At 40.5% G+C, this 26,029-nt stretch overlaps 1 protein-coding gene across 9 annotated transcripts in view; it reads left to right on the forward strand.

Annotated features, from left to right (window-relative positions):
• DMD (dystrophin) overlaps window positions 1-26,029 on the forward strand; it is a 2,142,101-nt gene that overhangs the window by 1,921,160 nt on the left and 194,912 nt on the right. For all 9 annotated transcript variants that reach the window (XM_062183372.1, XM_062183374.1, XM_062183379.1 and 6 more), the window contains one exon: window positions 11,617-11,677. In XM_062183372.1, the coding sequence (XP_062039356.1) occupies window positions 11,617-11,677 (61 nt within the window). The remainder of the gene's footprint in view (window positions 1-11,616; window positions 11,678-26,029) is intronic.

A 26,029-nucleotide genomic window follows, 5' to 3' on the forward strand; every position in this document is an offset into this window, starting at 1 on the left:
ACTTTTGATATATAACATAGACATATAAAGCACTATTCTTATTTTAATTTAATGTTTTGAAAAGTGTTAAATTTACTTAGCCTTTCAGTTAAATGACAGAAAACTTAGTCTTGCTACAGGAACTATATGCATCACCTCAAAAAAAAAAAAGAGAAAAAGAAAAATCATTCAGAAAGCTATTGCAACGGGGGAAGGTGATACATACACTTTCAGCATCAGTAACTATATAAGGGGTGGGCATTTGGACTGCAAGTTGAAACGCCAGCTGAGAAGCCCACAACCCATATCGTACATAGTGCCTAGGTTGGAGTCCCAGCTCCACTCCTGATTCCAGCTTCCTGCTAATGTGCAACCTTAGCAACAGCAGATGATGGATGACTCAAGTAGTTGGTTTCTTGCCACCTACTTGGGAGACCTGGAATGCATTCCCAACTACCTTCATCCTGGCCCAGGCTTGGCAGCTGTGGGCATTTGGGGAATGAAACAAATGTAAGGTCTCTCTCTTGCTCTCTAACGCCATCTGAGTCTCAAAAATAAATATGGAGTTTCCTATTTTAAAAAAACAATTAACTTGAATGCTGTATTATAATCTTGATTATGGATTTAGGAAGTAACAGCTTGTGTAAACAAGTTTTTCATCTAATTTAATACTATAAAGAAGACCCTTAGAAAATTCAATGAAGAAATGAAAGGAATGGTCTGGTTTACATAGCAGGAGAGAAGGATGAGCAACCCTCAGATGTTGGCCCTCTATCCTTGCACTCTCCTCTTTTCAAACAAAACTTCCCAAATATATAAGCAGCACACAGTCTTGCTACCTCCCCTCAAAGTCCTGACGCCCATAGCCATTGTGATCTGGTTCAGCCTTCACCAATGTTGTGAAATTTCCCTATTGAGATCACCAGTGATGGGAGGATCAAATACAACTTCCTCTTCCACACTCTTAGTCTTTTGGAGTCTGTTATTACTCAGACCTCACCAACTAGGCTGTCTTTGTGTTGCAGCCTACTTCTGGTTATCGTATTGGGTCTGTTTTGACCATTGTTCTAATGCTGCCACCATTTGGGGGCATTCCCCAGGGTGGAGTTCTCTGTTTGGTATTGTTTTTTTTTTACAGTGTTGGGCAATGTACCCATTCTTTTATTTTTTTATTTTTTCACAGTGTGAGGTAGAATTGATAGACAAAACTCTACATATTTGATGTCTATAATAAGATGAATTTAGACATAGGCATACATCTGTGATGCTGTCACCACAATCGAGGTAAGGTAATGAGTGTAACCCATCACCTCTGAACATTTTCTGTGTCCTTTAGCTGTGTGTGTGTGTGTGTGTGTGTGTGAGAGAGAGAGAGAGAGAGAACTACCCTCTTAACATTTGAAGTGCATAACACTAGATTGTTAACTAAAGACACTATGTTGTACAGCAGGTCTTTAGCACTTATTCGTTTTGTATAATAGCAAATTTGTACCTACTGAACAACTCCCTGTTTTCTCTCCCTCCTTCAAATCCTCTGCCAGCCACTGTTCTATTTTCAGCTTCTGTAAGTTTGATTATCTTCTTTTTCTAATTTTTAAAGATGTTTCATTTTATTTGAAAGGCAGAGACGGAGATCTTCCATCCACTCATTCGCTTTTTAAGTGCCTGCAACAGCTGGGCTGGGCCAGGCTGGAAGCAGGGGATAGCAACTCCATCTGGTCTCCCACGTGGGTGGCAGTGATGCAACTGCTTGAGCCACCAGCTGATGCCTTCCAGAGTGTGAACTAGCAGGAAGCTAGAAGCAGAAGCAGAGCTGGGACGTAAACCCAGGCACTCTGATAAATAATTTGAATGTCCTGAGTAGCGACTTAATGACTACATCAAGCATTCGACCCCAGTTTGATTATTTTCTGCTTCTTCTCATATAAGATTGGCTACTTTAGATGCCCAGTGTGAATAGAATCATTCAGTATCCTTCTTCTTGTGGCTTATCTCACTTAGCATGTCTTCAGGGTCCATCCATGTTGTCACAAATGGTAAATTTCTTCTTTAAATCCAATACTCCATCATATGAAAATGTATTATGTACATATGGTTATAGCCTTCCTTCCTTAAAGAGCCCAACCATACGCACAGCTTCAGCTATCATTCGATTACCTGTAGTCTTGTCCTTCCACTTGAAAAGATTTTCTCAGTATTTCAACCTAAATATATCACTTCGCTGAAATTCACCACCCGGCTTGTTTTTATGCTACTGAAACCCCCACTTGCCTAGTAAGTAACTCTTAAAAGTAGGGAGTCATCTGTGACTTATCATCATCCCTGGACACCAAATTCATTTATAGACTATGTCTCAAACATTACTCTCCTACTTCTAAGCCACTGTGTATTGTACCACCAGAACAATCTTCTTTTCTGTATATTGTGGCAATCTTTTAATTAGAAAATGATCTATGACCCTCTATTTCCCACTGTACAAAACAAACTGATCTATGTATCATTCATGCTGATGAATGGTAGACAATGAAGCTAAGAATGAAGGATCTGTTGGGCAGATACCATTTGTCTAAGAAGACAAAGATGTAGACAGAAGAACTATAAGCCCAGACAATTCAATAGTTTTCAAAGGCATTTCTCTCTGCCACACTTTATACTGTATTTGCTGCATTTGCGTTTGTACTAATTAGCAGTGAATTCAAGAGCTGAAGAGCAAAGTTCTCCAGTTCCGGCAGAGAGATTGATTCTGCAATTATTATTGTTCAGACAACATCTCATAGGCATGTAACTACAAAGAGTATTTGGATAGTGATTAACTCTTTACAAAGCAATGTCATCATTTTATCCTGACAACATTTCAGTGAGGGAAATATAATTATTCCCATTTTGCAGATAAGGAAAATAAGGGATGGGGAAAAAAAAAAAGACTTCAGACCATGATGGCAGAGTCAGGACTCAAATCCAGTTCTTCTGAATCTGTGCTCTGGACAATCCACTTGAGCTCAAGATGCTGAGTTGGTTTTTGAAATAGAAAACCGATGTGCCAAGAGCCTTTCTAAATTCAAGAGTGTATCTCTCAGGGGAAGAGGGAGGTATGAGAGGCATGTTCTCAAATAATCTACTGTATCAAGCAGTATATATAATGTGCCTTGAGAATTATACCAACTAAATGTCATTGACCTGCAGAAAATGGATTTTTCTCTTTCCACCTAGATCAATAAAGAAAGACTTTAGCTGGCCAGAGTGCAATTTGTATAAAATCTCTTTTAAATGTTCATAGCCTTTAATCAAGTAAATATACTTCTAGGAATTTTGCTTAAGAAAATTAACAATAATGTGTGCAGAGATTTATCTACAAAGATGTTCTTTGTGTAGCCTTACTTACAACAGTGGAAAAACTTATAACAACCTAAATGTTCCCAAAAAGGAAATTTCTGCTATAAATCATGGTACATCCATTAGTGGAATATTGTTCACCTATTAAAAATCTGTTGCAACCCAGCAATCACACTCTTTTTAGAATATTTATTTACTTGAAATGCAGAGAAAGAGAGAGAGAGAGAGAGAGACATCCACAGGTTTATTCCCCAAATGCCTATAACAGCCAGGGCTAGGCCAGGCCAAAGGCAGGAGCCTGGAAATTACTCTGGGTCTCCTGTGTGGGTGGCAGGGACCCAACTACTTGAGACGTCACCTGCTGCCTTCCTGGGTATGCATTAGCAAGAAGCAGGAATGAAGCCAGGACTTGAACCAGGTACTCTGCTATGGGCTATGGGCATCCCAAACATTGACTTAATTACTGGGCCAAATGCCTGTCCCACAAGCCCACTCTTACACATTCACCTTAAAGAAATGAACACTATCTCTACACAAAAACATGTACATGAATGTTGATGGCAGCTTTATTGATGATTGTCAAATAATGCGAGAAGGACTCAACAGTTGACTAGACAAATAAGCAATGGTATATCCGTACCGTGAAACTACTACTTGATAATTAGGAGAGCCAGATCGTTGACACACACAGCCATATGGATATATCTCAGATGCAGTCTGCTGACTGCAAGACACAGAGCGGGTCAGCTCTTGGTTTCACCACACCACTCGGAATGGCATGCAATTTCAAACGTATGGCTTGTTTATTTCTGATATTTTCCATTTCATATTTTCTGACCATCGCTGACCACGGGTAACTGAAGCTGCAGAAAAACAAAATGATTCATAAAGCAGGAACACCACACTAGAATGATGAGCCTGGGCGTGAGACAGGCAACTGTCTGTCAATGAACACAGGAGCCCAAAAAAGCACGGGCAAGGAGAAGCTTTCAGTTAACTTTGCGGTCAGGTAAGGAAGGTCTGAGAGAAAGAAGGGAGGTGAAGCCAAGATGTAAAGGACCTCTGCTACAAGGAGAAGGAATTTTCAATTTAGTTTATATGCAAGAGAGCTACATAAGGGAGAGCAATGCGCTCCGAACAGTATTTTGGATAAGCTAATCTATTATTTCTATACTGATTAGCTGAGTAGTTATAGAGAACCCACGGGAAGATATAAGGCTACTGCTGTAGTAGGAGCGTGAGGAAGTGTCTGCACTTTGCTCCTCCACTCCTACTCTCCACACTTCATTTCCTGCGTGGGCTGCATGAATGCCATTGCCGGTCCTCTTAGCTTTGGATTGAGCGCAGCCAGTGGAGCCCCCTGGCAGAAGGCAGTGGGAAGATGGAGCATGAGGTCAGAATGCTTGTTCCCCAGCCTCCCTGCCTGCTTCCCATGACTGCAGGCCTGTCATGTGACCCTATTTGCCCAGTGCACATGTGCAGTGGTGCTACTTTTAATATTATCCCCTATGGTTGCCCTATACCCTGAACACACCTCTGTGAACCCCCTAGCAGGGCTAAGTTCTACTGAACTTACCCAGTGTGAATGTTTCCTACCAAGACCCAGGCTGATAGAGTCCTCCTATAATGTCTATCCTTCTCAAACTTGATCCACTTAAGCAATAAGGTCCTTAATCACAAGGGACATGGTGGGACTTCTTTTCCCACCACACTTTACCCCATCCTGCCCCCTGCTTGCAAATACCAGTGTGGAGCTGAATACATAATATGCGTTCACTTAGTCCCAGTTGGTTGATTTTAATGGAGGTGTAGATGTGCTCATTGAAAAGTATCCTCGGAGACTAAAATGGACGCACAGTATCAGGAAGTCCGTCTCTAATTTACTATAATAACACCAGAACTCTGCACCACTGCTTTGGTTTGTTACATAATGAGTGAAGCGATGATAGGTTTGGTTCTGTGACTTTAGGAACCGGGACTCTTTTTTTCCCTTTATCAGGCAGAAATAAGTCTCACATTAGCTCTTTAAAATGCGTTGTCTCTGATCAGATGATTTATTTTGGACGTTTAGAAAAGGACCAGTGATAGAGATTACCGATCATAGGAAGGCCAATTTTGAGCAGAATAAAAAGAAGCTATTTCGAATCATCACTAAAGCTATGGGAAATTCAAAAGAGCTCCTCCACAATGTGGGGACAGTGAAGTTGTCCAAGCCGCTCCTGCCAAATCATTCGGTGGAAATGATGGAGAGAATAAGTTTAGATAAAAGATATAGTGTAGAGAAATTGAACTAGAATACATGCCATCCCTTTTATTACGTACTCAGTTTTTTGACAGGTGTTTACTGATTACCTGTTACATAGCACACATGAGAAAATGAACTTGGAAGACTAGAAAGACCTGGTTGTAATTCTGGATGCACTCCTTACATTAAGTAACATAGAATGTAGGGCACATAGTAAACCCACAGTGTATTTGTTTGCTCCCCTTTTTATGTCCTGAGTCATCTATCTGACTTCATTTCGAGTAATAAACCAAAATTAAATCTATTGATTACTGATTTAGGCCCTTGGACATGCTATTTCATGTGATCTTAATGATTTTATCTGCAAACTGAAAATTGTAATACCTGCTCCCAGGTCATTGTGAGGATCCAATGAGCCAGTGTAGGTCATATTGCAGGCAGAGAAGAGGTTTTCAGTAACTCCTTGTTCCTTTCTTCCTCCCACGCCTACTTCCTCTAGATAAAGCATTCCCTGTTGGAGCATTATTATTCTCAAGGGGGTGAAAATTGGTTTCTGGGGAAGGAAAAATTCTTACTCTTTTTATGTACATCACAAACACATAAATAGATCAACAGACTTACAGTTATCTGTTGTATTAAGTTCTTAGAGGAGGTTCCATGATTAGAAGACATGTCTAAAAGGATTCCTGGGATAGGGATATAAAGGGGAGAGGATGGGAAGGAGATGTAAAAATATTGCTCATTGGTAGTGGACATTTGGTCTAGTGATTAGACACTTGCATCCTGCATCCGAGAGCCTGGGTTTGATCTCCAGATCTAGCTCCTGACTCCAACTAACTACTAATTCAGACCCTGAGAGGCAACAGGAATGGTTCAAGTAACTGGATTCCTGCCACCCCACCTAGGTGGGAGACTTGGATTGAGTTCCTAACTCCCAGCTTTGGCCCAGCCTGGGCCCAGCCTAGCCCCAGCCATTGGGGGCATTTGGAGAGTAAAACAATAGATGGGAGTGTGTTCATTCTTTCTCTCTCTCTCACTCTCTTTCTTTCTCTCTACCCCCCTTCCCTCTCTCTCTCGCCCCTCCTTCTTCCCTCCCTCCTTGTCTCTGTCTCTCAAATAAATAAAATCTTTAAAAAATAAATATTGCTTATTGTACCAATATAGAATATATCCATAAAGCTATTACTAGGATTTGCAATATGTCTGAGGATTCAAGTGCCAGGGACCAGGAGATCCTCCCTAATACCATTTTCCTAACCCCTAGAGGTGACTTTTCTGTTTTATCACCAGTAGATGCTAAACTATTTCTTTTTTTAACTGTCCTTTTTTTTTTTTTTGACACAACTATATTATCAAACAATAAATATGAGAAAAGTAAAAAGATTAATGGAAATATTAGGGTCAGAATTCCAGAGTGCTCTTTTGGCCTGGTTTAAATAACATTAGCATTCTTTTTAATTTTCTGGATAGGCCCCTGTGTCGATTAAAACATGGCTTGACACTGGCGTGCATCACTGGCACATTAAAAACAATGTTTGGAATAAGAACTTTTTCTGAATAGTGTGGCCTGTGTTTGTGAAATTTCAAAACCACCTTGGGCACAATATTGAATCCTGTCACCTCAAGGGAGACAAAACATTTAAAGGTAGAATTGGTAGCCTTTCTTGCTCTTAATAACATACTGCATCTGTAATGCAAGGGAAATTCAGAGATTGGTTTTGAAATAAATAAACTCATGTGTAGTTTGCTATTTAAATGCAGTAGACAATACCCCATGGTGCTGGTTCCGTATGATAAGGGATGATTTTTACACTTGAGGATCTGAATCACAAAGCTTCATTGGAATTACATGTAGTGGTTATAGAAACATCTGTATAAGAAAATAGCCAAGGACAGCCTGGTGTCATATAAAAACTATTTACCAATAAATCTGCTTTTGATGGGCTACTTAAAATGGACATATCAGGCATAAAAGATGTGTGTGTCTATTGCATAGGCTAGCGTTGTGAGGGATGACAGGTCTCCACTGGTACACTGAGATAAGAAACAGCTGTTGTTGGCGTCGGCACTACTGCAAGAAATGAAATGATAATTCTGGGGCATACTTATGAGACTTACCACATAATTGATGAAGTTTTTAAATAAATGCAAGACCAGAATTATCTGGCATCCCCAAATGAAATTGCCAACCACTCTTAAACGGTCTCTCAAGAAACAGCACTGAATTGAGTCCTACAGAACTGTCATCCAATTGTGTGTCATTTCTAAAGCCAGTGGTGCCGGTGTGCATATGTGGTGGTGATGGGGCAGAGAGTAATAGGAGGAGGCTGTTGTTTCTCCTCTCTCTCTCGCTCTCGCTCTCTCTTTCTTTCTCTCTCTCTCTCTCTCTCTCTCTCTCTCTCCCCTATACCAAGGACAATTTTGAGCATACAATTTCAGAGTTTCAAACAATGGCCATCAAGCAGCTGCTTAGGTGAATTTATAAACTGTAAGGCAAAGGGGAAAAAACGTCATCCAGGGGAGAAACTGCAGTGAAACACACCATCAGACCTATTTGATAGCTCCACTTAATGACAGACGGCATTTGTTTTTATTTTAAGGGAAAAAGTTAACAGTCAAGAACTCCAGTTATGAAAGCTTAAAATTTCATAATGATCTGGATCTTGATTTTTAAAAATCCGTTTTAAATCTTTTCAACCATTTAGTTCAAGCATATTCTGATAACTCCTCTGGCATGTAATTGGGATTTTTTTTTCCCCTTTTATGTTTAACAGTGCAAAGTCAACTACCAATACTCTGTTATTTCTATCAGTAGTTTAGCCTGGCTCCGCTGATTCTCCGGTCTCCTGCTAGGGTATCTGCCTGCAGGTTGTTTCTTTCAGGCAAAAAGTCCCTGAGCCAGGCCAGGCTGCCAGCAGACCACTCCAGCACTTTGTCTCTGAGAGCCACCGAGCAAGAGTGCAGGGACTCCAAAGTGACTCTTTTGCTCCCAGAAGACATAGCCAGCATCCTCAAATCTAAAAGAATTTCCGAACCATTAGAATGATAAAGACTTGGGTAGGGGTCATGAGTGACATCCTATGGTGTTAGTCAATGGGACCTTTGGGGAAGAACCACCACATTTCTCTGTTTTGCCGTTCATAGGCTTGGCATTGACAGCCAGTAAGGGCTGCACCGGAGGCTCTGTAGAGTTCTCATCTTCGTTTTATGATGCTGTTAATTTTTTTTTTATTTTTGACATAGTGGACAGTGAGAGACAGAGAGACAGAGAGAAAGGTCTTCCTTTGCCATTGGTTCACCCTCCAATGGCTGCTGCAGCTGGCGCGCCTGCGGCCGGCACACCACACTGATCTGAAGCCAGGAGCCAGGTGCTTCTCCTGGTCTCCCATGGGGTGCAGGGCCCAAGCACTTGGGCCATCCTCCACTGCACTCCCGGGCCACAGCAGAGAGCTGGCCTGGAAGAGGAGCAACCGAGACAGAATCTGGCACCCCGACCGGGACTAGAACCCGGGGTGCCAGCGCCACAGGCGGAGGATTAGCCTAGTGAGCCGCGGTGCCGGCCATGATGCTGTGATTTTAAGAAGAGCTGCACTACACAGACAGGAGCTATGATTTCTGGCTCTCCACCATGGTTCCTGCTAGAGAGGGCTTGGGTTTTTAGATTTCCCTAACATCAGACTGTGACCAGGTGGGTCAGGGGGTCCAGCTCCAGTCCTTCAATCACATCTTGTTTACTCTGTGAATGAATCTGGGCAGGAGAGCTGCATCCTAGGGAAGAAAAAAGGACAAGAGGAGAGTCAGCAGGGAATGACAAAGCCATGCAGGGATGGAAGGGGAAGGGGAAGGCAAGGGGAAGGAAGAAGTAAAACAGAAAGAAGGACAGAGAGATTACAGGGGAGGGACAACTTCAAAGCAGCAGATCAGTGTCTTTTTTTTCCATATTAAGAATTTCTGCCTGCCAAAGTGAAAAGGCATAATTAGCAGCTAAATGCAAATCCATTTCCGGTATCATTTAAATGACATACCTCCAAGGTACAAAGTGGCATGTCTGGTTAAAGGTTGGATGATTCGATTCCTCTATTACTCCATATAAAACAAAGTAGCTGGAGTTTCATTACCCTCAAATTGTCTGGCAGTGGGTGAAGTTAACTTTTATTAGAAGCTGTTCTTTCATATTATACAGTGTAGCCAAGGATGTATTAGCTTTGACGTTTCCTTACATCTCCATACGCTGCAGAGTGAATTTACTGTGAGACGAACTTAGAAGGGAGCATTTCATGGGAGGAAATAATGCTTAGCATCAGCAGGATGAAAATTGAGAAAAAAATGCATACGTGTATAATTGCTCAGTGGTTATTAGAATGCTTCTTACAGTTCTGTTTCCGATGCCAGTCTATTGTTCCTGAAATTCCCATGGCTTCAAACCATCTTCAGCAGATTCACCCTTAAACTTGTGGTTTTTCCAAACAAACTCATTTTTTAAAAGATTTATGTATTTATTTGAAAGGCACAGTTACAAAGAGAGAGAGAGAGAAGGAGAAGGAGAGACAGAGACAGAGAGAGAAGGAGAGGCACAGACAGAGAGAGAGATCATCTAGTGGTTCTACTACTCCCCAAATAGCTGCAATGACCAAGGCTGAGCCAGGCCAAAGCCAGGACCCAGAAGGTTCATCTGGGTCTCCCACGTGGGTGCAGGGGCCCAAGCACTTGGGCCATCCTCCAATGCTTTTCCAAATGCGTTAGCAGAGAGCTGGATCAGAAGTGGAGCAGCCAGGAATCAAACCCGTGCAAATATGGGATGCCAGCATTGCAAGCAGTGGCTTTACCTGCTACTCCACAGTTACAGCCCCAGGTTCAGCTTTAGTAAAGGAAAAAAGCCCTACAAATTAAGCATCAAAAAAACAGTTTATAGGAGCGCATTTTGTGCAGTGGTTAACATGCAGCTTGTGGCTCTCACATTCCATTTTGGAGTGCCTGGATTCAAGCCCTGACTCTGCTTCAGCTTCTTGCTAGTGCACACACTGGGAAGCAGTAGACCAAGTACTTGAGTCCCTGCTACCCACTTGGGAGACTCAGACTGAATTCCCAGCTCTTGGCTTCTGCTTCGCCAGCCCTTACCATTGCCAGCATTTGGGGAGTAAACCAGAAAGTGAGAGATCTCTCTCTCTCTGTCTGGCTCTCTGACCCTGTCTCTGTCTGCCTTTCAAATAAATTAGATAAAAGAAGATTTTAAAAAACAGTTTAAAGATGTTTGATTTGACTAAGTTACAATAAAGTCATGATAAATAGAAATGCCATTATATGCAGCACATCTATGAACATATAAATATGAGCATATATTTGAGAAGGCACAAAGTGTGCAAGAAGTTTTATTATATCCTGATGTCAAGTGCCATTCTCTTAGTTTTAGTTATCTTTTTAACATGTACTTGCTTTTTAAAACATCAAAACTTTTTTGATGAACGATAATCAAGGTATTTATGGATTCTCCTTTCTGATGAAATTGCACTGTTTGACTAACATTTTGAGGCGCCAATTAAGCATATAATGAGTAAATGAATCTCGATCCTCTTTATACCAAATAAAAATGAACATGCCAGAGTAATACCTCTAGTATTTTGCATTCAATAAATTGGAATATAAATATATCATCGAGGGATTTTTGAGCTGCTACACTAATAAAACCTAGTCAATCAAACAGTAAAAAAAAAAAAAAAAACAGCTGAGAGGCAGCAACAGAAAGGATTGTGAGACATGCAACCAATGGAAACATTTAAGAGAAACCCGTCTGCTCATTCAGTTTCTTATCGGTTCTATAGGGTTAGCAGTGGAAAAGGTCCCCCCGCCCCTTTGCATTTATCTTTGTGCCTGAATGAGTTCAATTTCACTTAGATTAGGGCAGAAATTTCAGAACAGCAGGTTAATCCGTCCTGTCTTCATGGGCAACTGAGCAAACAGGGCAATATCAGTGTAAAATTGTAATTCTGGAGATTAATGTTGTCTTTCCTGTTTGCAGCAAATTTGACCTCCTTGCCTTTTTTTTTTCTTTTCTTTTTCAGCTTCTGTCCAGGGTCCCTGGGAGAGAGCCATCTCACCAAACAAAGTGCCCTACTATATCAAGTAAGTTGAAAGAATCACATTCTTAAAGGAGCATTTATCATGGTTGATCTGTGTACTCACAAATGAATTTATTTTTAAAATGTGTTGGCCTGGCCTATAATACCTAATTCTTTCTTCCCAAAAGAAGCTGGGATAGTATACTGATGCTGAAACTAGCACTGACAGTTTGCTGATACAAAAGGGAGCTTCTTTTAAGAATAAGTCATTTCATGCATCATGTTTGCGATCTGGGCAGCAGATTATCCACAACAGAACAGAAAGCTCCGAATTATGTTACTGATCGTAGAAGTGAATGTTTATGAGAAAAATTTCATGTATTTAGGGGTTCCCCTACATTTCTTCTTCAGACAGAGATGAAAGATTTCTGCAGTCGTATGTGTGCAGATTGTTTTAGGTGGATGAATCTGTCATAGATCCGAAAGGCAGACAGCAAACAGTCCTGGATTTGTGGATCTGGGGTGTTGATTCTCAAAACCTAGCACTCAATAATTGTCAGCTAGCAACAACGATAAAGTGGTGCTGTTTCCTGAGATCGTTTGTGCCAGACAAAGGAACACAGACGCACCTTCTGAAGGCTGTAGCATGAAATAGAAATCACCATATGCTGGGTCGACGTGGAAGAGAGGAGAGAGGATATTGACTTCTTATGGTACCTTAACAGTCTTCCATCAATAATTCAATAGAATCTAACTTAAATTTAACTTTGAATTGGCTACCCCAACAATTAATATTAATGAAGTTGATGAAATAGTCTTCAGTACCAGCGGAAGTCTTTGAGCTTGCTTCGCCATGAGTCTACTATACATGTTCCGAGCTTTCCCATTGTTTTCCCTGCCATCTTTTATCAAGTCTGTTTTTCTTCTTCTCCTGCCCAACAATTCTTCATAATTCAGTTCCAAAGCAATAACAGCTGTCCTAGATCTTCATTACTATAGTTCTCAAGAAATTTGATTTCATGCTTCTATTTTGTTAACTCCGAAGAACAGGGGTGAAAGGACTCTTGACTCCTCAAGGAGACACACAGCCTTTAGGAAAGGGTTTACTCTTTGTCTTATTAAATTTTCCTGGAAGAAGTATCTCTTAACTTTCAAAATTATCCCTTCATCTGCACTGGTCCTGCTTTTTAATTTTCTTATTTTTAACTTAGCTGTTTTGTTTTTGTTATATTAATTTAGTCACTCAAAATTGCATATTTTAAATACCTGTTTAAATTGCATGTTTTATGAAATAACATATTGGGTTACACCTGCACTATATTGCTTTGCACCTACTGTACATTTTGTGGGACCATTTCACTCACACTCTTCGCAGTAATTTTCTGTATCAGTGTCTATTGTCACAGATTTTCAATTCCAACTATTTTGCAATTCCTGTATGAGCTGAAATAAAGATTCCTTTTTTCCTTTTGTGGAAAGGTTTTAGAACCACCTAAGCCAATATTCTTCAAATTACTGCTCATCTGAGGTTCAGTACGGGTCTCATAAGCGATCCTAGCCACCACCACCCACCCCAGTCCTGTTGTCCTTGCCCTAAATCTGTAACTTCTCCTCCCATCTACTAAAAGAGTTGCCAGCACATCACTGTGGGGAAGTGGAAATTAATTCAGTTCAAAACTAAGAGAGAGAGAAATTCCAGAAAAGTTGTAGCTATGTAAGCAGCTACATATCCTGTGTGTACTTGGGTCATGTCCTTGAAGATAATGGTGGTGGGGGGATTGGTAAGAGCACACATGTGTGAAGAGGAAAACTTAAATTCTGTCACAAGATGATTTGTGTGACCTTGGGCAAGTAACTTACCCTACATGAAGTTTGATTTCTCATTTTTAAACTAAGGCGTTAGAAAAGATGATATTTAAAGTCCATTTTAGCTCTAAGAATCAATGAATGCACTCATTCAATGGTGTTATCCAAACTAAAAAATCTATTATCTCAGCTTTTATTCAGGAATATTTATTTAAAAATTTTATTATTTAATATAATTTCTTATTTTTAAAGAAAACTTTAGGAACTTTTTCCTATTGTTTAATTAGCTTCAGATAGGGACACTCTACCCACTCCAATTTCCCCAGGTACCTCTTTAAAGAGCTCAAATCTTGCTTTATAATTTTGGACTGTTATTTTTCCTTGCTCAGTGGTAAGAGGCACAGAACAATAGACAGGAAAATTTAGTGGAAAAGCGAGTATGAAGATGCTTAAATGTTCCAAAGGGATCAATTGCTTAGAAAGAAGAATTATGTAATTTCTCAAAGATATCTCTGAAACATTTTTTGAAAATTTATTTATTTATTTTAAAGTCAGAGTTTTGGAGGGAGGGAGGGGAGGGGAAAGGAGGTAGGTATCTTCCATGTGCTGGTTCACTCCCCAGCTAAGCCAGGCCGAAACCAGGAACCAGGAGCTTCATCCAGGTCTCTCACGCGAGTGCAGGGGCCCAATCACTTGGGCCATCTTCCGCTGCTTTCCCCAGGCCCTTAGCAGGGGGCTAGATCAGAAGTGGAGCAGCTGGGACTCAAACCAGTGCTCATATGGGATGCCACAGGTGGCAGCTTTATCACTATTCCATAACACTGACCCCTTATCTCTGAAACTTTATGGAGAATAATTCTCTCTAAATTATAATCTGTTTGAAATTAGAAATTACATAATTTCTTAAATATAACTTTAAAGCACTAAGTTGTAAATAGGGATAACACATGTTCCTAAAAAGTACATTGTTACTAGCAGATTATTGATGTCACTTTTGTTTTGCTATTACCCACTACTGTTGTCTAAAACATTCTCTGTAAAACAAAGTACTTTGATGTCCAAGTTGCAGTGGACTCCATGCGCTGATACTCACCATTTATTATCTGAGATGCTCTATTGGTCCAAGCTAACAATGGAAATGTTTACAATGACACTGCTTCAGTCATTATACCTGATTTGCGCTGCCTGCCATTCAAGAGTGTTCACTACACATTCCCAGCTACCAAACCGAGTGTCTTCTCTGGCTACTTTTATGGTGCTTTATAACTTTCCCTTTTCCATACTAGAGTAAGCTGATCATCTAACAAGAGCTTTCTGTAGGAATAGCACAGTTGCTAGTTGGCGGTTGAGTTGTGCACTCATCTTTGAGGTTTTAAAGTCATTAACAACATCATTTGCTCTAGATTGCAAATTGGGCGGGGTTTATGACGGCACCGTGCCACCAGCTTTTCATAGGATGCTATGAACATTGATTTGGATACTTCAAACTACATGTTTGTCTGGTTTATTAGTGTGTAGCATACATCATTGTTACAGTTTTCATATTCCCTCTCCCTTGGGGCGCTCTCCTTCCTGCCAGCATCTCTTTCAGGTTATTTGATTACAGCTTTCATTGCCACTGAAAAAATAATCACCAACAATGTTCAACCTGTTACAACTGCCTTTTCTACTCTCTGCCATTTTGTAGGTTTTTGGCCTACTGTCAAACTCATGAAAATTTCAATATAATAGCCTTTAACCAGCTGCTGCGTTCTGTTAGGATTTCTTTCACCTTTTTATGTTGCATACTCCCATATGGGTAAACCAAACAGAGCCAAGAGCTGAGACTCGCTTTCTTAATGAGTTAGAAAATTATTCTTCTGTGTTCTGGACTGTCACAAGAATTTAGGAATCCCAAACTCACATGCAGGATGTTCTAACATAGCTGTCGTAAAAAGAGGGTAGAAATATCACACTTGGTCAAACCAACAGGGCAACCGACCCAGAACACTGTCCCAGTCAAAGTACGAATAGTTGTTTTTGTCAGTGAACCTAATAATTTTTGTTTTAAACATTGGGATGCATCCTATTTCTTGATGATAAATTGTAAATCAATTGGCAGTAAGCTTATCCTATGGTATCTTGGTTTTTTTTTTTTTTTTTTTTACCATTCCCCACTTGTGTTCGAAATAATAAGTTCCATAAATGTAGTGACTTCTATATCAAATAAAGGCATGTCTTAATTTCTCTTGGCTCTGCATCCTTTAACTTCAAAGAATGGCCCCAGTCAAATGCTTTGGAATTCAGCAACCACATTTACATTCACGCAGAGCCCTCTTGAAGCTCACATCCCCCCACAAGTGCTTCTCATTTTCATCTTCCCGGTTTGAGACATTCTAATCCTTTTTAGTCTTTTAGTCTGTCCTTGAATGAAGGAAAGATAAGCTTGTCCCTTGATCATCTTAGTTGCTTTTCCCTGGAACTTTTCCAGCTCTGTTATATCTTCCTTGGGATGCTGTGACTGCAGCAGCTCAAATACTGGTTATTAAATTTGCTAGCATCGTCTCTGGTCGCCACTCACTCATGAAGAAAGTAAGTGCTGCTCACTGTTTCCCATAGGTGCAGAAATTGAGAAGCCAATTGAGGTCATAACCTGTCCTATATCTATTAGTTGTCGCCGAAGGTTGGTTTTCTGCTCCTTTTCTGTAATCCCAGCTGGAGTGTTTGACCTTGTATTTCTGCCAGCTGTCCCTTAGGAAGGATTTGATTTTTAGACAAGGTGGGTCTTGCCTCCTTCAAAGATGCCACAGTTGCTAACTATTAGGAGGCATTCACTAATGAAACTCAGTAGTAAACCTGCTGACTCAACCAGCAGCAATGCTTTCATTGTGGTCCCTCTCTGAATATCTACAAAGCACTTCATAGAAGAGTGAAAAATGGGATTCGGGGAAGTTGCTAGCTGGCTAGCTTTTTTTTTTTTTTTTTTTCTACATGCAGTGCTCAAGAAACAACTCGTGTCCAATGGAATGTGTGTCTTTTCCTGCTGGGGATGCTGAGTGTTATATATCCATTGCTGCATATGTTTCCTAATGACCTTGACCTGCCCTTCTTTCCACTCTCAATCATGAGCACGTTTCTACAGCCATTTATTGCACCTGAGTTCTTCATAACTTTCTGGTGGTACCCGCCTTAGCAAAATGTAATATAAAACCTCCCCAGCTGAAGTCACCAGATGCTTCAGACGATATTTCTTATTAATATGGCTGTGTCTGCTGACAAAATGCTTGTTTGGATTCTGACTGTACTGTTTTCTTATGACCTATCGTTCCTATAGCTCTGCTAGTATCAGTATTTGACTCTGCGTGGAATCGTGGTTCTCTATGAAAACCTACGTTTTAGTAGTGTATCCTGGTACTCTGCACTCTGGTCTGAACTCATGGTGTAAGTCTGCTTTCTAGTCCCTGTATTCACTAAATCCAGGAGCTTGTGAGTCTTGACATCACCTCCAAACACATACTGCATTGCCCCTCTTATTACTTTGTGGGCAGTGTTTCCGATTCCAAATACCTCCCATGTTTAAAGCATACCTTGCCCTCACTCTTGCTCCAGCTTCTGTCTGTGGCAGGAGTCACTGTAATTCAAGTTTGGGTTGGTTTATTTGTTCCTTTGTATTGACTGATTCTTTCAGTTCCAGTATTTATATACAGAAGAAATAGTGGTTAGCTATGAAAAGCTTTAACAGTCATCAACATGCTTAATATGCCTGTTAGCTGACTTACAGTGGGTACATCTTCTGATAATAACATGGGTTTTATTATAAATAACACTAGATTACAGTATCTGACTTAGAAAAGATTCTTCCATTTCTCATTCCTGATACCTCATTATTCTAAGAATGATACCAATCTTCTGACTTTCAGTTTGAAAATTGGTTGAATGTTGGCATAGTTTTTCATAGAATATGAACACATCGTGTAATACATAATTTGGGGCTGTTTCTTGTAATATCCTTCTCATGTATTATTTTGCTTCAAAATACACGTTTTAGCAGCTGACAAGGTAATATTAAATGGTGAAAATTTTAAATACACCAAGTCTCAGAAGACTTGAAATCTAGTTCCAGGTTTGCTATTAACTAGTTGTTTGACCAATCATGAGTTACTTGTCTTCCTCTCTGGGCCTCGTTTCTCCTTGTTTCCTCCATGAAAAGGACTACAGGTCATTCCTAGTCCCGAAATCCTGATTTTATGAATGTTGACTTGAAAATAGAAATTGTTTGTGACAGTTTTCCAGAGGAGTGAGAACAAATCTTCATATCACCCTTGAGGATTCTACTGTACCATCAATCTTATCAGTCTAGAAAGGAAAAATAATAGTAAACCTTTTACTTAACCATTTAGCACCACTGATGATAGGAAGTGTATGTAACAGAGAATCAGTGTCTAATGTGAGCTGTCTTTGAGGATGCTGGTAAATATCTCAGAGTAATTAATTTTTTAAAATTACTGCCAAAAGCCTGGTTCTCTGACTTGTCAAAAGACTTTAGTCCATTAAGATAACCCAGAGGTCCATCTTCTCTGCTGGGCTTGCTCCTCCTCCACAGTTTGATAGTTCCAAAGGTCACATTAGCTGAGTCTCATTAGTCTCTGGGACTAACAATAAATGAATAGTCAGTAATGCCTAATCAGTGATATAATCAGGAAAACAACTCAGGTTAAGATATTAAACTGAGAGTGAATGGGGTGCCATAGTGTATTGATTCTGGCCTTTGGTTTCGTAGATTCTCTTGGGAGAGATGCAGATATTATCTCTTTGTCTCATAGGTTCATAAAAAAACTCACATCCTTCTTTGTAGTTTTATAAACTGCTTCATAGTAACCGTAACTGAAATAACAGACTCCATAAATAAACAGACTCTGTTTCTTGCATGGTGCCTCACTAATAACATGTGCTCAGTAAATATTTGATGGAATGAATGAACATTTACCAGTAACTCTATTTCAGTGTTTTTCAATTTCCTGGATCCTTTTACCTTCAAAAAATTTTCAGTGTCTGTGTGTCAATTCAGATTTACCACTTGAGCACATCTCTCATATCCCCTAGACATCACCTGTAATGTTCGAACATGTATGCTATCTTTGATAGAGTGTCTCGTGTCTGCTGAAGTTTGGTGCCTAAAAGGCAATCCTTAGCATGCATGTCTGAATGGTACATACTAGAACTTGAGTTCTAGATTTCTGTTATGCCTTGAACAACATTATCTGGGGTATAACTCAGTCCCTCTGGAGCTGATTTCACTGTGAACTCAGGCTTTTTTTTGTTTTGGTAGAACTGGGGTCTTTTGTTTTTCCTAAACACCGTTTTTGAGGCATCTTCTGGTTTTCCAGTGACCAGTAGAGCTTGAAATTGATCATCCACTGTGTTTCACTGAGCATTACACACAGGATCTAATTTAGGCCTGGGATCTAGAAGCCACTGTGTTTTAAAAGAATGCCATAGATAATACATTTTTGTTTTACAGAAGACTGTAGGAACATTCTGCATGTCATTTTTATACATAATGCTTCAAGGTGGCAACATACATCTGTGGCAGCTAAAGTATGTTGTGTACAGACCAAAAAATACTAATTCTTTTTTTTTTTTTTTTTTTTTTTTGACAGGCAGAGTAGACAGTGAGAGAGAGAGAGAGAGAGAAAGGTCTTCCTTTGCCGTTGGTTCACCCCCTAATGGCCGCCGCGGTAGCGCGCTGCGGCCGGCACACCGCGCTGTTCCGATGGCAGGAGCCAGGTACTTATCCTGGTCTCCCATGGGGTGCAGAGCCCAAACACTTGGGCCATCCTCCACTGCACTCCCTGGCCACAGCAGAGAGCTGGCCTGGAAGAGGGGCAACCGGGACAGGATCGGTGCCCCGACCGGGACTAGAACCCGGTGTGCCGGCGCCGCAAGGCGGAGGATTAGCCTGTTGAGCCACGGCGCCGGCCCAAAAAATACTAATTCTAATACATATGGTAGAGCATAGGTGACACTTTCTCATTTTTGGCACTTTGGGAAATGTGAGGGTAGGTAGAGAACATATTAAAATTTGTTTCTTCCAAAGAAGTAAGCTATTTCAGCTGTTCGTTTTCTCACTTTCTTAGTCATGTACCTTCTAATATATTTTTTTTTATTTGAGAAGGCAGAGAATTAGAGAAACAGAGCTCCCATCTACTGGTCGACTCCCTAAATGTGTACAAATGCTATGAAGCCAAGAGCCAAGAACTCAATACAAGTATCCCACATGGGTGGCAGGAAGACAATTACTTGGGCCATCACCACTGCCTCCCAGTGACTGCATTTACAAGGAAGTTGGAGTCAGGAGCCAGAGCTGGAAATTAAACCAAGCTACTCCAGTATGGGGCCTGGGTATCTTAAGCACTAGGTCAAATGCCCACTTCACTAACTGTTATCCTTTATGTGTTTGAGAGAGAGAGAGAGATCAATCCAATCCTGTCCACTGATTCACTCCCCCAAATGCCTGAAGCCAGGAGCTGAGTGTGCAGTCCAGGTCTTCCATGTGGGTGTCAGGAGCTCAATCTTTTGAGTCATAACCTCTGCCGCCCAGGATCTGCATTGGTGGGAAGTGGAGACAGGAGTTGAAGCTAGAAACGGAACGCAGTCACCCACATGTGGGACATGGGCATCCCAGCCAGCATCTTGGCCTGCCCTAGTGTGTCCTTTCTTACATAATGATGTGGTAGAAAAAACATGGCTAGTGGTATCAAATAAATTGCATTGGAAATCCAGTTCTAATAGCTTCTTTTTTTTTTTTTTTTATTTTTTTTTTTATTTTTTTTTTTTTAATTAAACTTTTATTTAATGGATATAAATTTCCAAAGTATAGCTTATGGGTTACAATGGCTTCCCCCCTCCCATAACTTCCCTCCCGCCCGCAACCCTCCCCTTTCCCGCTCCCTTTCCCCTTCCATTCATGTAAAGATTCATTTTCAATTCTCTTTGTATACAGAAGATCAGTTTAGTATATATTAGGTAAAGATTTCAACATTTTGCCCATATAGCAACATCAAGTGAAAAAAACTACCATTGGATTACTATTTATAGCATTAAATAGCAATGTACAGCATATTAAAGACAGAGATCCTACATAATTTTTTTTTTTCAAATTAATTAATTTTCTATGTCATTTCCATTTTAACACCAGGTTGTTTTTTTTTTTTTTTCATTTCCAATTCTCTTTATATACAGAGGATCGCTTCAGTATATAATTAGCAAAGACCTCATCAGTCTGCGCCCACACAGAAACGCAAAGTGTAAAAATACTGTTTCAGTACCAGTCATAGCATCACTTGGCTTTAGACGGCACATTAGGGACAGATCCCACATGGGGTGTAAGTACACAGTGACTCCTGTTGCTGAGTTAACAATTTGACACTCCTGTTCATGGCGTCAGTAATCTCCCTAGGCTCTAGTCATGAGTTGCCAGGGCTATGGAAGCCTTTAGAGTTCGCTGACTTTGATCTTATTCCGATAGGGTCATAGTCAAAGTGGAGGTTCTCTCCTCCCTTCGGAGAAGGGTACCTCCTTCTTTGATGGCCCCGTTCTTTCCACTGGGATCTCACTCACAGAGATCATTCATTTAGGTCTTTTTTTTTTTTTCCATGATATCTTGGCTTTCCATGCCTGCTATACTCTCATGGGCTCTTCAGCCAGATCTGAATGCCTTGAGGGCTGATTCTGAGGCCAGAGTGTTGTTTAGGACATCTGCCATTCTATGAGTCTGCTGTGTATCCCACTTCCCATGTTGGATCTTTCTCTCCCTTTTTGATTCTATCAGTTAGTATTAGCAGATACTTGTCTTGTTTGTGTGATCTCTTTGACTCTTCGACCTATCAGAGCTATCAATTGTGAGCTGGAATTGATCACTTGGACTAGTGCGATGGCATTGGTACATGCCATCTTGATGGAATTGTGTTGGAATCCCCTGGCACATTTCTAACTCCATCATTTGGGGAAAGACTGATTGTGCATGTCCCAAATTGTGCATCTCCTCCCTCTCTTTTTCCCCTCTTAAATTTAACAGGGATCACTTTTCAGTTAAAATTTAAACACCTAAGAATAATTGTGTGTTAATTACTGGGTTGAACCAATAGTACTAGAACAACAACAATAACAACAAATACTAAAAAGGATAAAGTATTACATTGTACATCTAATGTCAGGACAGGAGCTGATCAGTTCATTGTTGCTTATAGTGTCCATTTCACTTAACAGGTTTCCCCTTTGGTGCTCAGTTGTCACCGATCAGGGAAAACAAATGATATTTTTCTCTTTGGGACTGGCTTAATTCACTCAGCATGATGTTTTCCAGATTGCTCCATCTTGTTGCAAATGACTGGGTTTCGTTGTTTCTTACTGCTGTATAGTATTCTATAGAGTACATGTCCCATAATTTCTTTATCCAGTCTACTGTTGATGGGCATTTGGGTTGGTTCCAGGTCTTAGCTATTGTGAATTGAGCTGCAATAAACATTAATGTGCAGATGGCTTTTTTATTTGCCAAATTAATTTCCTTTGGGTAAATTCCAAGGAGTGGGATGGCTGGGTTAAATGGTAGGGTTATGTTCAGGTTTCTGAGGAATCTCCAGACAGACTTCCATAGTGGCTTAACCAGTTTGCATTCCCACCAACAGTGGGTTAGTGTCCCTTTTTCCCCACATCCTCTCCAGCATCTGTTGTTGGTAGATTTCTGAATGTGAGCCATTCTCACCGGGGTGAGATGGAACCTCATTGTGGTTTTGATTTGCATTTCTCTGATTGCTAGTGATCTTGAACATTTTTTCATGTGTCTGTTGGCCATTTGGATTTCCTCTTTCGAAAAATGTCTATTGAGGTCCTTGGCCCATCTCTTAAGAGGGTTGTTTCTTTTGTTTTTGTGGATTTTCTTGATTTCTTTGTAGATTCTGGTTATCAATCCTTTATCTGTAGTATAGTTTGCGAATATAGCTTCTGACTCTGCTACTGGAACAATTTACTTAACCTGACATCCATTCTACTTTATGGCACATAAGGAATATCACTCAAGAAATGTTAATTGGCTTTCCTTCACTCCTCTGAAACCAAATTGAAACCTAATTTGCTTCTACTAGATACTGAGTTTTGGGTTTTTAAGAAAACACTCATAGTGATATGGCCAGTATAAGCTACATATTTAGAATATTTTCTGGGACCCAAATATGTCTCTGATCAAATTAGTTTATTTTCATTCTTAGTGTTCCCACACAATTTTGGTTACGTGTGAATTCCCAAACATTCCTGAGCCTCTCCTAGGCTTCTCTAATTGCTCCTTATCCTGTCCCCCGGGAAGCAGCATCCTGTTCCCTTCACAAAGGTCAGCAGCAGCCCAGACAACATTTTAAAATAACTTAATCACCCTGAACTGCCTCTCCCCTTCGGATAATTTCCTTAGAGCATTAGTCCTTTGAACACTGACCTGGTTGCAGAAAATGTCCCTTTCTCAGCAGGAAAACACCAAATCCTATTCAGTCTCTACCTCCTTCATTCCAGGGGATAGGGGAAGGAAGTCGAGCGTAGGGAAAAGAAATTAAATATTTCTTTTGAGAATCAAGTTAACACATTCGCTCTCGATAGATATGTGATAAGGAGGTAGGGAGGGTGGTGCATTAATGTGTTGGTGTACGTATTTCTTTTAAAAAAATAAACTGTGGGCGCATTATATAAATCAGTGTTGTTACACTGCAAATTTTTAAAATCCTTGTACAATAAAGGGAAGAAAATCTCTGTCCTTTTAAGTCGTCTGGAAAGCTTCGAAAAACAGGTCCTAGATGGGGCTTAGCCCATGTCAGCATTCAGCAAATGCTCATGTCTTCTGCGATATCATTAACTCCTGGGTGAAAAGCCTCTATCCTCTTCCTGAAACTTTCAATTGCTTTTTCTGTTCTTCTTGCTCAGCTTCTCCACATTCATCTAGGTCCCCAAAGCCGTTGCATGTCAGATAGGCAGCACAAAGTGTAATTTTTAACTTGGCGTCTTTGTTGTGTTGAAGCGATTTTTTCCTCTTGTTTTCTTTCCTTTTCATTTGGTCACTTTTTTCTTGGCTTTGAGCTTCCTCTAAAGGGATTATCTCATAGATACAGTTCATATAATCTCCTAGACAGGAAGAAAAGCCCCAAGTTTAATATGTGCCTATTATGTGCTTAATGACAGACTGAGTGTTTCATCTTTATGAAGAAACAGAGTTTCATTTCATCTGAAATCATTTAATCCTCATAACAACTTCAGTTATTATCCAATAAAGAAGAAAAACAGATACTCAAGGAGGTTGGTGGCTTACCTAAGTCACTCCAGTAATGGAGTAGAAAGTGGGGGTGTAGAAGCATCATCTTTGTCTCACCTGTCACTCCCAGGTGTTTCAACTGCCTTTCGTCTACCCACAAGTCACAAGGTCACCACCATGAGGCTGCCACCATGGGCACCACCAACACTGCTCCAGCAGTCCTTGCCTGCGTTGCTAGTGTTTTCTCCATGGTGCGTCTCCCAATCAAGTTCTCTCGTCACTACCCTCTTGCAGATGTCTAGGTTACTCTTTGCTGCCCTTGGCAATAAAAGAGAGCAAAAACCAAATTGAAATGGTCAGCCTTGATATAAGCATGTCTTTCTCCCCATGGAAGCTGACAAAATGAAGAGTTTCAGCATCACTTTCCACCGTCTCTGTCAGGGTTTCCTGATGCCACATAATGTGTTTTTTTTTTTTTTCCATACTTCCAGTTGTAAGTCTTTTTGAAATGTAGGACATGGCCAACTCAGATGAACTGGAACAGCACTACAAGGGCCTCTGCAACATTTTTTAAAGATTTATTTATTTATTTGAGAGGCAGAATTAGAGAGAAGTAGAGACACAGAGAAAGGTCTTCCATCCACTGGTTCACTCTCCAAATGGTCACAACTGCCGTAGCTAGGCAAATCTGAAGCCAGGAGTCAGGAGCTTCTTCCGGGTCTCCCACATGGGTGCAGAGGCCCAAGGACGTGGGCCATCTTCTGCTTTCCCAGGCCATTAGCAGAGAGCTGAATCGCAAGAGGAGCAGCTGGGACATGAACCAGCGTCCATATGGGATGCCGGCACCACAGATGGAGGCTTAACCTACTATGCCACAGCACCAGCCCCCCTCTGCAACATTTGAGCATGGTTGGAATTTGACATCATTCCATCCCTCCAGAGCAATGAAATCTCATTCTTCCTATAAACCCCAAGCAGGTGTAGGTTCTAGCCTTATAAGCCAAGTGCTTATGGTCTGTGGCCATAAATCATGACTTCCCTAGGCATTGGGTCTTCCAATGCATTACATATAGAATATCTCATCATATTGCAAAATGATATTCTCTTTGTTTTATTATTATTGATATAACTAGTTATGGGCAAAAAATCTTTCTTAGAATTTCTTTATTATGATTCAATCAATTTGAGCAATTAACATACTTTTGAGGATAATTAATAGTATGTCTCCTGGGGCCGACGCTGTAGCACAGCAGGTTAATGCCCTGGCCTGAAGTGCTGGCATCCCATATGGACACCAGTTCTAGTCCCAGCTGCTCCACTTCCCATCCAGCTCTCTGCTGAGGACTGGAAAAGCAGTAGAAGATGGCCCAAGTCCTCGGGCCCCTGCACCTGCGTGGGAGACCTGGAAGAAGCTCCTGGCTCCTGGCTTTGGATCGGTGCAGCTCCGACCATTGCAGCCAATCAGGGAGTAACCCATCGGATGGAAGTCTCTCTCTCTCTCTCTCTCTCTCCCTCTCTCCCTCTCTCCTCTCTGTGCAACTTTCAAATAAATAAATAAATCTTTTTTAAGAAATAGTATGTTTCCTCAAGACTGAGGAAAAAAATCTCTATTTGAATAGTCATCCTGTACCAATGTGTAAGTGTGGGTACTTTATCAAATATGAGGTCACATTGAGTTTTTTCCTCACACTTCAGCTTGTGCATCCACTTCTTCGTCCACTGGGCTCTCTTGGTGCGGAGTTTTCTGAGAAGATGGCATGAAAGCCAAGAGCCTGTTTGACTCTTGAAATATTTTGTTGGTTTTTGGGTCCATTTTCTCCCCAGTGAAGCTATAAGCTCCTTGACAACACTATTGCATTATGCATCTTCGCATCATCCTTAGCACTTTATATAAGATTGTGCATATAAAAATGGTAATAAATGCTTAACAGTTTGTTTTCATTTTCACAGCTAAACACTGGAAGCTAAGCTATGATCTTAATAAGAATTCTTATGAAAGAGTAGATAACAGATTACAACAGATCCATATAATGTTTTCATTCTAGATAATCCCATTGAGATTACAGTAACTTAAATTAAATTTTGGAAGCAATTTTAATCATCAACTCACTCATTTTCTGTATTTTACCTGGTTGAGATAAAAAAAAATCCTTTATATGATTGGCTGCCTGTTTTGAAGAAAGTATTTTTTAAACTGATTGATTTAAGAGAGAGACAGAGACAGAAACAGATCTGTTTATCTGTTGATTCATTCCCCAAATGTTCACAACAACCAGGGCTAGGTCAGGCCCAAGCCAGGAGCTCCATCCTCGTTTCCCATGTGAGTGACAGGGACCCAAA

This window comes from Lepus europaeus, chromosome X (assembly GCF_033115175.1).
Source record: "Lepus europaeus isolate LE1 chromosome X, mLepTim1.pri, whole genome shotgun sequence".
In the NCBI taxonomy this organism is placed as follows: Eukaryota; Metazoa; Chordata; class Mammalia; order Lagomorpha; family Leporidae; genus Lepus; species Lepus europaeus.